This window comes from Cololabis saira, chromosome 14 (genome assembly GCF_033807715.1).
Source record: "Cololabis saira isolate AMF1-May2022 chromosome 14, fColSai1.1, whole genome shotgun sequence".
NCBI classification, from domain to species: Eukaryota; Metazoa; Chordata; class Actinopteri; order Beloniformes; family Belonidae; genus Cololabis; species Cololabis saira.
The window spans coordinates 1,870,959-1,885,710 of record NC_084600.1 but is presented as its reverse complement, the minus strand read 5'-3'; the positions used below and the strand labels follow the sequence as shown (position 1 = coordinate 1,885,710).

Below are 14,752 nucleotides of genomic sequence, written 5' to 3'. Positions count from 1 at the left end.
GTCATCAGCATAGCAGTGGAAATTGATGTTGAATTTACGGAAGATATTGCCGAGGGGAAGGAGGTAGATGATGAAGAGTAGGGGCCCCAGGACAGAGCCCTGGGGCACACCAGAAGTAACGGAGGAGGGGATGGATTTCAGGGACTTGAGTTGAATGAACTGAGTGCGGCCAGAGAGGTACGATGTGAACCAGTCCAGTGGAGTGTGGGTGATGCCGATGGAAGATAACCTGTTGAGGAGAGTGGTGTGACAGATGGTATTGAATGCCGCACTCAGGTCAAGGAGGATGAAGATGGTGAGGAGTCATACAATGTTGCTTATTTTACTGTGCAGAATATTAAACATTTTGGAGGATCAGACGTTGAGGAAGTACTGTTGATGGCAGTAGGTTTATCATTTCCCCTTGAGATGTCATTTGAAGTCCGAGTTTTTCTCTCTGTCTCTGAAGTGATCGAATTAAACCAGAATCCCAGTATTGTAGATACAGGTCGGGTCAAACCTACAGGATTTCTGGCCTGCCCTGTTTTCAAATCAATGTCATGGTAATTAAACCGAGTCTCCTGACTGACTGGCGTGTGACAAGTCGCTTTGTATTTCCCTTTTTTTGCAAAAGAAAAGTGAAACTCAATTCAAATCAAAAGTCTTTATTTCAAACATGATAGGAGTATACAAGAGATGCATTTTTTTGTTTTTTTTGTAGTAAAAGTAGTCTTGAAATGTTCGAAAAGGAGTAAGAAGAAGTAATAAACGTATTTGCAATAAAGGTGTGGCTGTATGGAGAACTGTGTTTTTCTTGAGTTAAATTATTGGATCTAATGGAGTTAACTGGTCTGGACTGTGTCTGGGTCATCGCAACACCTCAGCACTTGTGTCTTTTCCATTGTTCATTTACAACTGTGCATTATTATCATTCCCTTAATTTCAGTGACCTTCAGCTGTCAGATAACCTCATATCTATATTCTGAAAGAATACTTTCACAGTGCTTTTTATTTTTGTTTTTTTATCAAAACACTTTCTAAAGGGTCCACTTCCTTTTTCCCCTCTGTGGGGAAAGCAGAGAGGCTTGATTATCAAAGCGCTGCGTGTAATCCTTAAGAGCCCCTTAGGCACATTAACACGGATTACCATGATTACACCATTTTACCATAGCATCATTTATTTCTTCCCTTTTTAAGGAAAATAGAAGAAATAAGGACTTAGAGTTATTTTTGGATGTATATCATCAGAAGTATGTATTTCGCTGATGAAAACTTTACTTTCATAACACTTTATCATCTCTTTTGGATCCATCAGATTATTTTAGCCCAAATGAGTCAGAAAAAAATATAAAAATCTTTTTTTCCTATTTATTTTCAAGATGTTTATCATACTATCACAGGTGATAAAAGATTTGTATTTGTTTTTAAATACATTATATCAATTCAGTTTGTATGTATTATCTAGAACATGTTTATAAAATAATTTGATTAGTATAGCTGTAAATCACATTTGTTCTTGCTTTATAATCTGTTTCTGCAAATATCGCAGACTTCTTCCATGGATCTATTGTTCGAAGAGCTGCAGTGCAACAGAAATCTGGTCAAGCCAACCTGAATTAAACCCAAATGATCAGTTAAATGAAAATCATGAGCCACAGTCCATGTCGCTGTCCACCTTTAATTGTGAAAATCCTGAGACGTCCCACATCTGTCTCTTCTCTCTCAGTGACGGCACTGATGCAGTTCTGGTCTTCTGTGTTCCTTTGACATTGGCGGTATTGGCCTTTGATTATAATGTTGAGGCACGGTTAGATGTCCTATGAGAAACAATAACTGCTTATCCAAATTCCTGGTAAAAAAAAAAAAACGGTGCTTTGCTTTATTTGAGATGGCACTATACCTGTATTGGATCTAGGTTTTGCTTTTCCTTTTGGATTTATTTTTACTCCTACTATTACTTTTTTACACTTGCTTGTGCTGTTTGATTTTGCATTTCTTTTTGCATGGGTCAAGTGAGCTAGGGTTTGAGGAACAATGTCAGGCATTAACTTGATGACGAAGAAGAAGATGATGTTGAAGAGGAAGACTAAGCAGAAGAAGAACTTATCATGGAATTCATGCTGTTTTACACAGTCTGCTTTATTACTGTACTTTGTGGAAATTATAGGACTCCTCTCAGTGTATGGCTCGATGTGATTTGATGTGGAAAGCACTAAGTATTCGTGGCCTACCTGGCATTTAAATGCATATCCACCTGCATCTGGACTGTCTGCTTGTAACTGATTATTAGTGAAATGCTCTGCATACAAATAAACATTCAGCTTACTTAGCACTCAGCTACCGCAGATGATCAACAAAATAGAGCACTCTTTTTATGTCTGGGAAATCATGAAAACACTCAGTGACTTGAATTATAATATTTCTCTGACATTAAAAACAGACCTTTGTCATCATTTCGAGCAACAGGCTAGGCTATTGTTAAATGTTTTACACAGGTTTCAGGTGTGGAACAGTTTCAAACAGGAGAAATAAACGGCTATAAAACAAGAGATATCTGCTGCTGCTGCAGAGGTTAAAGCTTGTAAAGTGTGACATTCTGACATTAGTCAGAAACTTAAGTGGCTCTAATAGACCAGTAAGATACATGTACAGGACTGTCTCAGAAAATTAGAATATTGTGATAAAGTTCTTTATTTTCTGTAATGCAATTAAAAAAACAAAAATGTCATACAATCTGGATTAATTACATATCAACTGAAATATTGCAAGCCTTTTATTATTTTAATATTACTGATTATGGTTTACAGTTTCAGATTAAGATTCCCAGAATATTCAAATTTTTTTAGATAGGATATTTGAGTTTTCTTAAGCTGTAAGCCATGATCAGCAATATTAAAATAATAAAAGGCTTGCAATATTTCAGTTGATTTGTAATGAATCCAGAATGTATGACATTTTTGCATTACAGAAAATAAAGGGCTTTATCACAATATTCTAATTTTCTGAGACAGTCATGTAGCTTGTAATGTGCAACAACATATTCCCTCCTTGCTTCTGCTGTTCTATTTACCACATTAAAACCACCAGTTTTGAGATGCAGAAATATTCACAGCTCACTGAAATATCTGGGAGGGCCTGTCAAAAGGCAGTTAGCACTGAAAGGTCAGATAAAGTTTTACACTGCCATCACAGTTGGTTGTCAGTTGTGACAATCCAAGATTTATTCTGCAACAGTTAAGTATTAGGTCGAAGGCAGTCACTTTCACCTCACAGGTAAAAGGTTGTGCTTATGTGTCTGGGCATGGTTTCTGATTTGACCAAGAAGTGTGCGTGCGTGCGTGCGTGCGTGCGTGCGTGCGTGCGTGCGTGCGTGCGTGCGTGCGTGCGTGCGTGCGTGCGTGCGTGCGTGCGTGCGTGCGTGCGTGCGTGCGTGCGTGCGTGCGTGCGTGCGTGCGTGCGTGCGTGCGTGCGTGATAGTTTGACTTGTGTGGCTTGACTTTGGAGGGACCAGAAACCTGTCTATAAGGTTTCCTGCCTGCTGACAGCTCAGATAGTGAACATAAACAGCAGAGAGTACAGAAAACGACTGGAGTGCCCGTCTAAAGTACATTTACGGTAGTATTTTTCTAACCGTGCCATTTTTTGGGTTGTTTTACAGATCGCTGAAGAGCAATAAGATTCGGATATTGTCTGATTTTGTTTTTTCAGACTATTCTGCACTGGAGAAGCTGTGAGTATGTTCATGCTTCTGTTCACATGAGCAAGATTTATGTTTGGTTTCATCTGTTGCTTAATTCTGAGTGTGTAAACAGTTACTTTTACTCATGACAAATGAAGCACACTAGTATCCAGAGCCTCTAAAATTCATCAGTACACACAGACAACATGGCCAAAGCCAAAGAAAGAAGCAAAACTTCAAGAAAACACAAAAAAGGAACCCAAAAATCCAACAGAACCCAAGCCCGTTCAGTTTATCACTTTTTACCTCTACTGTTTCATATCTTCTGAAGCAGGTAGCACAAAGCTGTACACCAGTTTCAAAAGAGGCATACCCCACAGAAATACAGGTGATGGTGGAGAAAGGGTGCTCACTCCACCCCTTTAAACCAGCTTATTCAACTTTTGAAAAATGGCATGTCTCCTTGAAAAATATTTTTGCTGAATTACCAGAAATTAGTTTTAAAAGATTACGTTTTGCAGAGGCAGGCAATGAAACATCTGTCACAACCGCGAGGCAAAGATCACACTCACACAAAATATCACTAAAATATTCACATTCAAAATGCTTAGTTAATCCCCAATGGGGGATACATTGTATACTCTTCTTACTCCTGTTAGATCTCCATGTTGTCTGATGTGTTTTTCAAAAACCTGTTTAAACAAAATGAGTTTAATCTGCAAGTTTAATGCTCTGCCACATCTGTATTTTGCAGATTAGGGTTTTCTGATGTTTGTTTTTAAATTACCATAATGCTATCACGAAAAATACTATAGTGCCATTCTGTCTAACCACTCACAGGGATGAGACTGCATTAGTCAATGATAGCAACAATGGGCCAAATCCACAAAAGGATTGCGCGGCTTTTGCGGCCGCTAAACCGGTGCAAATGAGACAAAAAGAGAGCGTCTAATTCACAAAGCACCCGCAAAGGGCGAATTGCTCCACAAACTGCGCTGCCAAGCAAATAGTGGCAGTCTGCGCCGGTGCCATTTGCATGCATGCAAATTATACATTCGGCGCAAAATTGCCCCCTTTCTATGCAAATAAGCCTCATTGCAAAAAGCGCCTAATTCACAAAGGCCAGGGCTATTTGCCACACGCAAAAATAGTGGAGCAAATACCGTGTTTCAGAAGCGTGTATTAAACTGCGCGCAAACTCCTCACTCCCCGTCTGTCTCTGTTTCTCTCTCTCTCTCAATGTCATTCAAGCCTGTGTGATACTGAATGATATTAAGGGTGAAATCTACAGTCAGACATGACTGTACACAGTCAGATCAAGTGGGGTTGTGGACTTATCTCGGATTTAAAAATAAAAATAACAGGACGGAGCTCAGGATTCATCCATACATAAGGGGCTGCTTTATTACAAACAATTCCACCATATAAACATATAAATCTAGAATGTGTGTGTTTAACAGCTGACCTGTAGGTGTGTGTAGCAAAACACAGAACATGAATTACCGTCAGATCCTTATCTGGGACCTCATCTATAAAGCTTGCTTGCGCACAAAAAGGGCCTGAAAGATGCGGCGACGCGCACTGTACGGTACGCGTCGCCGCGTAACCTTAGCCGTATGCTCTGCGTCGATTTAACGCGGAACCATAAATCAGCCTTGAACAGCACTGAGGGAGGAGGGGGAGCGGGGCTCCCGTCCCCTCTTCGCACAGTGTCTTGATGATTTACAGGCTGAGCCTACCGTTAGTTCTTAAACTGTAAAAAAAAAAACGGCGGGGGAGACAAAAGCATGAGTTTGAAAAGTGGGGGGGCATGTCCCCCCTGTTCCCAGTGGAAATTGCGCCCTTGCGCCTCACGGCGTTTTATTTTCACTCGCTTTATTTTTTATTTCTGCAGTTTTCATTATGGACCAATCTGTGTGCTGAAATATGGAGAACACTGGAAACAGCTCCGCTCACTTACTCAGACAAGTGCAAATTGCACTCAGCCGCAAAACTTTATGGGCGTGTTTGCGCTGGTATATCATTAGAGCAAAATCTTTTGTGAATAGGACCTTAAAGCGGGGCAAATTGCGGGCGCAGATGCGGCGCAATTCACAGCGCTATTTGCGGGCGCAATCTATTCTTTGTGGATTTGGCCCAATGTGTTTTGCAACATCACACAAGCAAAGAGTTAACGATGATGATAAGAACTGACTCTTTGAGAAGAAAAGCTGAAAAATAATTACTGGATCAGAAAAGTGTCATACAGATGGTGCTAAATTAACATGGCTGTTTCACTCACGGGATACAAGATTCACGCAATTATAATAATAATTCTGGCTCCCTGCTGCTGTGGGCTGAGCGGTGTCTTCCTGCTCACAGATGCCCCTGGTGGGTGTTTGGCTACACTGCAGCCTCTGGTGACCCCCCCCTCCTCCCCCCTCAAACAAGAGACGTGATTCTCACATGAGATCTCGTGAGAATCATGCGTGAGTGGCATCGCATGGAACTGGAACCATCTTATATGAAATATGGAAGTTTTTGATACCTTGGACATAACAGGAGAGGTTAGTCAGTTTGGAGGAGACACAGGTGCAAACAATCAGGATCATGGAATCAAGGGACTCCAAATTGGAACTAAACACACAAAGACACAAACTTTAAAAATACATGAGGAAACAAATCAAACAAAAGCCAAAACCTAAGGAACCAAGGAAAAAGCCCCAAAAAAGAAACCTAAAACTTCACAGAAATGCTGGACCACGTCGACTTTAACCAAAAATCAGTCTTTATACTAAACTGCCTTGCACATTAGTAGAATGACGTTTTGCAGATCCAGTAGATCCAGCTGTATGTCGCCATAGCAACCACAGTAACCTACATCTGTTCCAGTGGTGATGCTTGGTCTCAGTTTGCTGGCAAAGCAGTTTCTTACTGAGCAGGTATGGCAGTGAAGAGAGAATACATCAGAAAGTTATTTCTGCAACAGGTATATTACGTTATTATTTAGTCATAGCATTAAGTTCAGTTTGAAAAAAAATCATGAAATTGATTTTCACTGTGTTAGAACCTAATGTTCATTTTTAATGGCATGTTTAAATTGATCTTTTTTCTAACAAATTGCAGGGCTTGAACTGTCATATTAAAAACATACAAACAAAAAAATATTATCCTTAAGTCTTTATTAAACCTTCATAAAATGATGTCTGTCAGCAACCCCCTCATGCCTCAGTTGTTACTTTTGGCTGTGACAGCTTTTTATATTAAAATGACACTTAGATGTGAGTGTGCACTTAAATATGAAAAATACATAAGTGAAATGCTTTTTGTCTATATACATTTTTCCACACATGACGTTTTCTAGACTTCATCAGGAACCTATTAACTGCACCATATAAAGGCTAGTGATTAATCAGGATTCGTTTGGTTGTAGCAAATACTTGATCTTTTCTACAAATACTTTTAGTTCTATGTTGTTGTTTTTTTAAACTTAAACTTAAACTTTATTTATTTATATAGCACTTAGGTAGAGTGCAACACAAAGTGCTTTACATTAATAAGTAGAAACAAACAATCTCCCTTGACCCCCCCACTCCCCGTACCCTCATTCATACGACATACACACACATACACACACACACAGCATACTATACAGATGCAGACATACACCCCACCCCCACCCTGGTGATAAAAATGGAGTATGGCTGAGCACTGATAGACCAGGTGAGGAAACACCGTCCTATGGGAGCCATCCACACCGAGAGCTGTCCAAGCCCACGACTACAGGGGACGCCGCCGCAGAGACCCCCCCGCCACCCAGACAGAGAGGGGCCCACACCACGGCTATAAAGCCCTGGAGCAGGACCCCCAAATATCCAGGCCAGGACAGCAGGACCCCCAACTATCCAGGCCAGGACAGCCCCCCGCAGGCAGGGGCTCCCGGTGTGAAGGCCCCCATGAGGAGCTGAAACACTGGAGCTGAAAACTAAGAGACAATGAATAAGATATGAACACAACTAAAAGGAGTGTAAAACATACTAAAAACAGTATGAATGAATGTTAATATAAAAGAAGAACTTATGGGCACTAAGGCAGTAGAAGCAACATTAAAAATTAAATAAGTAAATAAGTAAGAAAATAAATAAATAATTAATGAAAGCTTTAAGAGGAAATTAAGAGCAATAAAATGACATAAAGGAAAAAATAAGTAAATAGTGCTAAACAAGTAAAAGGAGACTCAGTTAAAAGCTCATTTAAAACTGACTTTTAAATTAAAAACCAACTTAAACAACAGATGCAACAGAAGCAAATAATATTTCTATTCTCTGTTCATAGGTTTCTGCAGAACAACAGTCTCCAGTACATATCTAAACATGCCTTCAGTGGCTTGTACAGTCTGAAGAAGTTGTAAGTACCCTGCTCAGTTCAGTCATGACACTCATCTTTGGGCAGTTGTCAATAGTTTGGTGTTCTAGTGAAGTGTCAAACGCATTGATAAAAGTGTGTAATATTTCTAAAGTGTCTAATTTTGTATGACCAAATGTCAGACTAATAATTTAACTGTTTCTGTGATTTAGAATGATTCTGACATCTCCTCCGTTCTGTTAGGTTTCTCAGTGAGAATTTGATATCTTCATTTATTCCTGGTGTTTTTAAGGATCTAAATCAATTAGAATGGCTGTGAGTAACACACACACACACACACACACACACACACACACACACACACACACACACACACACACACACACACACACACACACACACACACACACACACACACACGCACTAGAAGGGTTATACTCTGTATAAATGTAGAAGGGAGGACACATTGAAACGTTTATATTCAAAAGCACAGTTAATGCAGTTGTTACAGTATAAGTCCTTGGGAGAACAGTCATAATAAGTTTTTGAAATCTAAATTTCAGAATACAAATGTTTCTGTATCTGAACATAATCATCGTCATCGTCACAACGTCATCTTGCACATCTGGGATTTCCCGTCTTGGTTTGCAGTGTAGAGACACTCATATAAACTGTTTCCTGGATAGTTTTTAAACAGGAGGAAAACTAGAAATGCCCTATTATTAGTGCTCAGTCTTGGTGCAAAAATAAAACTAGCAAGCAGAAATCTTCAAAATGCAAACGTGTCTTTGTCCATTTTGTTATTTGGTACCCGAGAATAACGGTTAAGATTTGATATTCTGAAGAAATGCAAATACAAAAGCTGTCATATTATTATATATACATACATTATCTATAAACACAGTTAAATAATTGTATTTTTTGTGCCAGGATGCTGGATCATAATCCACTTCGCAGCTTGTCGCAGGACACCTTCATTGGGCTTCAATCCCTCGTCTACCTGTGAGTTACCTTTTCTTCTGGTCTCATATCCTGTCACCTCCTTTGCTTCTCTGTTCATATTAAAATATAAAATCACTGAAAAATCTTGGTGTCGACTGAGAAACTTGTCAATCAACCACTGTTTGATAGTTGATCAGCTTATGAAACTGTAATGTTTGAAATCTACCCCTTACTGGTGTGTATTATTGTGTGTGTGCTATGGTTTCAAGGTGTGAAACATGCTGGATCAGGATCAATTATTGTACCTTGATTAAGTTTGCCTTCAAATATTTTTTAAATGTGCAAAATGTGCTCTTGACAAAAACAGCCGTGTTGCCAGACTTGTGAGTTCATGCTCAGCCAGTTCTCAGTGTCTCAGTGATTATCGATACGACCATGAACGTATGTCCTGGCAGTTTAGTTAGCTTCACTTTTTTAGTAATTAAGTGCGGCGAAGATCCCCAAGTTAGTGGGTTCAACTTAAGCTACATGTATTGTCATACATGAAAAAGCGTCATTCCAGTTATTTCTAACTAATGCGTTCATGTCTGTACCTGTGAAACGTTCTCAGTTCTAGTTCAATTTCTGCAATTAATCACATATGGTTCAAATCAAATCTCTGGATGTGTTCTTGCACCGCGCGTCACGATTGACTTTAATCTAAATAAGAGTACACTTATTAAGCTGAGTGAATGAGTTGCTGTAAAAGTGTCAAACTTCCTTATGCCATCTTAAGAAACATTGTTTAATTAATGGGATGTGTCTGAGGTCTCTATGCCTGGTGTCCCTCCTCGTGGCCGTGTGCAGCTAAAATGAAAGCCAATGAGCTTTCAGATGTTTTCTAAACTACAGTTTCTCTGCTAGCTCATGTTTTAGCAGTGCACGTTCCTCGCCAGCAGTCGTCAGTAAGCCGGACTCAGCATAACTCCAGTTCCAGTTTCCTCCAAAGTTTTAGTACCAAACACGACTTCTTTAAACAGGATTCCAGTGTGGGTGTTTTCCTTCTAATTTAGCAAAAACATTAAGTACAGCATCTTATATTTTGTTCCATTTATTTTTATTTTACAGTATGCACAATTACAGTATGCTGTGCAAACTGTTGTAAAATTCTAGCACCCACAGCGTCCCCAGTAGGAATTGAACCCAGGACCTTCTAGCTGTGAGATGGCTGCACTACCAGCTGCGACCCTTCTGTCGTTCATGCTTTCTGATGTATCCTGACCTCCAAGCACACGGATGTGCACACAGATGCAACTAACATTCATTAATATGACCAAGGCAGAATATGAGAGTTATAAACAAACTTGTAGTTTACAAAGCCAGCTTGTTTCCTGTTATAACACAGCTCAAAAGCTGTGTATCATATTACTGATACAGTTAAAAGATTTAAAAAGCGCTTATTTAGCTCAGTGCATCTCCAAAAGGTTGGGTAAAGTTTACTTCTATGTAGCATCCATTTTCCTTTAACCAACAGTTGTGTTTTAGGACACAAACATTATGGGGCTAGAACAGTCTCTTGATTCACAAATGCACACGCCGATCCACAAATGCACAGGACAAAATTCACAAATGCACAGACCGACAGGCCGATTAATTTTGTCCTGTGCATTTGTGGATCAGCGTGTGCATTTGTGAATTATGAGACTGTTCTAGCTCCATAAAACATTGTCCAGTGCTGGTCTGATATAGGATTCAAGTTGCCAGTCCTGGATCTTCATATTTACCATGTTATAATCTATAAAATATAACATGATGTCAAAAGATCGTGATTGAGAAATGTGGTTTTGTTAGTCTGGAGGACAGAGCGTCTATGGTTTCCAGAAAGAACTGCACATTTTGATTCATCCCATTCAGATGGTAACGCATCATTATTCATTGTACGTCATCTGACCTTCTCCAACAACTCTCCGGCCTCGCCACTGGTATATATATTCATTACTTTCATCAACAAGGCCATTTAAGTGACCTTTTAAAAAGAATAAAAAATCTCTTATATCTCATCAACAAGCTTTATATGGACTAAAATCACAGGACATTACGACTGTCCCTCAAGCTCAGACTGAGCTCGGTAAAAAGGCTTTTACATCCTCTCTATCTTCCATCTGGAATAACTTACAGCATCATTTTTATCCTTTCAAGGCGCTAACACTCGGGCCCAAATCATCCAAGCCAGGGCGAAGGCCCTCAGCTCCTCAGAGGGTTTGCCTAACCCTTAGCCTAGCAGGGTTACACTACAGGTTGCAATCCCATTTTTTAACAGCTAAAAGCAGTCAGATCAGTACTTAAATCTATACAAATGTGCATGTTTCCATTCATAACAGGGTTCTACTTATCCGTGCACTTTCGATTTTGAATTGTTATGTTGTGCCTTTATCTTAATGTGAAACTGAAGCTTATGCTGCTAAATGTGGCCAATTGTCTCTTGAAAAAGAGATTGTGATCTTTGGTGCAGCCTACGTTGGAAGTGTTCCTGGCCCAGTGCAGAGAATCCCATAATAAACCATGAATCATATCGGTTTTTATTGCATTCCCACCTGAGGGCCCAGAGATCACTGCTTTTGATCTACAGCCTTGTACTCGCTCATAGAGATTTCCCAAGATTCTGAGCTTCTTTTTATGGTGTTGATGATGAGGCCTCAGCTTGTGTTGTTACATTGAGTAACTTCATGCTGAAGTTGTTTCACAGTTTATTGGGACAGATTTTTGAAGACTAGTGAACTGCTACCCATCTTTTCTTTTGAGAGACTGTCTCTCTAAGAGGTTTTTTTGAATGAGTTACAAGACTTTTCCATTTTGATGCAAGCACTAAATGCAGAATCAGCGAGTTGCAGATGGGGCTGCAGATGGTTTTACAGCGGAACACAGGCCAAAGTGTAGTCCCATCTAACTTCAATCCCAGACGTCCACAAACCCTGTTGCAGGGAGCAGACGTTCAGATGGTGTTGAAGTACCAGGAATGCATAAGTACAACTTTTCTAGCCTGCTCTGCTCTGTACCTGGCAGTAACAGTCCTGGGGAAGCTGCTCTGTACCTGGGAGTAACAGTCCTGGGAAGCTGCTCTGTACCTGGGAGTAACAGTCCTGGGAAGCTGCTCTGTACCTGGGAGTAACAGTCCTGGGAAGCTGCTCTGTACCTGGGAGTAAGCTGGTGGTTTCTCAGGCGGCCGCTTCGACATGTTTGTTTTGTTCATGAGGGCAGGGGGGGCGGGAGGGGGCAGTGTCCCCTGCCTTTAGTGACCCCACTTAGAGCATTTTTTCGAAAGAAAAGTTAATTTAGTCCAAGAAAAAAAAAAAATGTTATGCCAATTTTTAAGCCTTTCAGGAGTTTTCAAAACCAGCGCTTTGTTAACGCTACCGCTGCTCTTCGACGCCATGTTCATTGTTTTTGTTTTATAGGTCGAGCACATCCAATAGCTCAACAGGTGCTGGTCTCAAAGCATAGATCCAGGAAAAAACAAGAGAGGAGACCGCACACTTTTGCCCCCCAGTGCAGATTTATTTAGCACATCACAGGTGACGTTTCGAGCGCTTTTTGCTCTTCTTCAGACTACATGTGGATACAAAAGACACCCCATTTTAAGCCTCCCCAGGGGGTCACATGGTATAGAAAAGAAAAAAGAAATCAATTCAAAACACCTGGTGTAAAATAAAATATAAAATACAAAGTACATATATCCAGATATCCAAACATCAGGCCAGCTGGCCGTCATACATACAGTATCTAGTGATAAAAAGAAAAGAAAAAAACAAAGGCGCCTCTTAGTTTTAGGATGGCTACATTTTAAAGTTCATACAAGGTTGTATTTTTTATAAAAAACACATTTCTGTAAAGGAAACAAAGTGAAGCATGAACAAAAGTGTTAAGGAGGGGGAAGAATGATAGTCTTTGTTTTAGATCCAGATTTTAGATCCAATTTTACTACTTTGCCCAGTTACTGGGGCAACAGTATGAGGAGAGAACGTCAGACTTGTCTTTTCCAGATCCACTAACTCGTCCGGGGAGACACTGAGGTTTTCTCAGATCAGCCAAGGGATATAAACTCTCCCGGAAATCCTGGATCTGCCCCCCGTTTAAAAAAAATAAAATGCTAATTTATAAAATATTCGCTAAGTAATGGAAAGGAGTTCTGCCCCATTTCACTTAACTCCTGTGTGAGTTCTGTGAGGATTGACACATGTAGCATATTTTATGACAAGAAAATGAATGTTTCCTGTGTTAATATAATCACAAGAGTTGACACTCATTACATTTAAACTTGGTTTTGCAGTAAAATGTCCTCTTGTCTCCTCAGATCCATGGTGCACACGTCCCTCCAGCAGCTCCCTCACCCCAGCTTCTGTCAGCATCTGCCTGCCTTGGACTGGCTGTGAGTCTGCTCTGACAGTGTACTTGTGTGTATGCAGGTGTGTAGTACATGGGTGTGAGATTAAGTAGAAATCTTTTCCAGTTGTCTGGATGTGTGTTTGTATGTGTATGTAACAGCTAAGCAGGGATCTAGATGGGGTGACGGCAGTACTCGAGTTGTAAAAAAAAATCAGGGGGGATGGTGGATTTTATCATATGGGGACAGATAATTTGCTTATTACAAATAATATAATATATTACAAATAATATCAGTGACCAAAACACCTGCAGAAATACTGCAGGAATGACATAGCAGCAGTTAAATGCAGCCTTCTGTAAGCTTTAAATATCCACTGGGCTTACATCAAATACATCAAAACACAACAATAAAAAACACTTTTCTGAACTTATCAATATGACTCTGTCCTTCACAGGAAAAGTAAAATTGATCACTGCAAAAACTCAACATCTTAACAAGAATATTTGTCTTATTTCTAGTTAAAATGTCTCATTTTAGTAAAAAAATCTCATTACACTTAAGACGAGACTCATCACTGGAAAAAACAACAATTCTCACCTGTTTCAAGTAGATTTTCACTTGAAATAAGTAGAAAAATCTGCCAGTGGAAGAAGATTTTTTTGCTTGTAATGAGAAGATAAATCTTGTCCCACTGGCAGATCTTTCTACTTATTTATATTATATAAGTGAAAATCTACTTGAAACAGGTGAAAATTGTCAAATAAAGTTATTTTTCTGGTGTTATTTTGCTGGTGATGACTCTAAATGTTGAAATAGCAGTAAAACCATATTCATTAAGGGATGGAAAGGGGGGGTGTCAGTTTTACAGGGGGGGATGATTTGGACCGGTTTTATTTCAGGGGGGGATGCCGTCCCCCCTCATCCCCCCTCATCCCGAGTACTGGGTGACGGACAGGGTTGTATAGATGATATTCTGATGAATGGTCTGCCTGAGAGACGTCTTCAGCTGATGTCACCGTAGCCGGTCGGCCTGACCGGCTCTTTTTGGATTGAGAGGAGTGGAGAGCGCCTGTAAGATGAGTCCGGCACTCATCACCACCTCATGCTTCACTCCACCTATTCAAATTCTGTCTTGCTTTCCATTTCAACAAAAAATCCAAACAAATGCCATGTTGTATTCCTCCTATTATTTTCTTTTGGAACAAATTTTTCTAAAAGTAAGTTATTTTGGATTAAATCAAATTGACTCCAAGTTGTGTGCAAGGTTCAGTTTTTGTGCACTGCTCAAAAAAGAATACTTTAAGTCTGAAACTTTTCTTAATGTGCAAAACCTTTTCTATGTCAGAGTGAACTATAGTTTTATCTGAACTCTTATGGTGGATTCACACTGAAAGCGTCAAAAATTGCTGCGCTGGAGGGAACACAGTGTATATAGCCTACACATA

The 14,752-nt window shown here is 39.9% G+C and overlaps 1 protein-coding gene across 1 annotated transcript in view; it reads left to right on the top strand.

Annotated features, from left to right (window-relative positions):
* The window catches only part of LOC133460193 (relaxin receptor 2-like), an 88,443-nt gene that overhangs the window by 31,888 nt on the left and 41,803 nt on the right, over window positions 1-14,752 (top strand). The window contains exons 5-9 of the mRNA XM_061740765.1: window positions 3,638-3,709; window positions 7,973-8,044; window positions 8,246-8,317; window positions 8,933-9,004; window positions 13,275-13,349. Coding sequence (XP_061596749.1) covers window positions 3,638-3,709; window positions 7,973-8,044; window positions 8,246-8,317; window positions 8,933-9,004; window positions 13,275-13,349 — 363 coding nt within the window. The remainder of the gene's footprint in view (window positions 1-3,637; window positions 3,710-7,972; window positions 8,045-8,245; window positions 8,318-8,932; window positions 9,005-13,274; window positions 13,350-14,752) is intronic.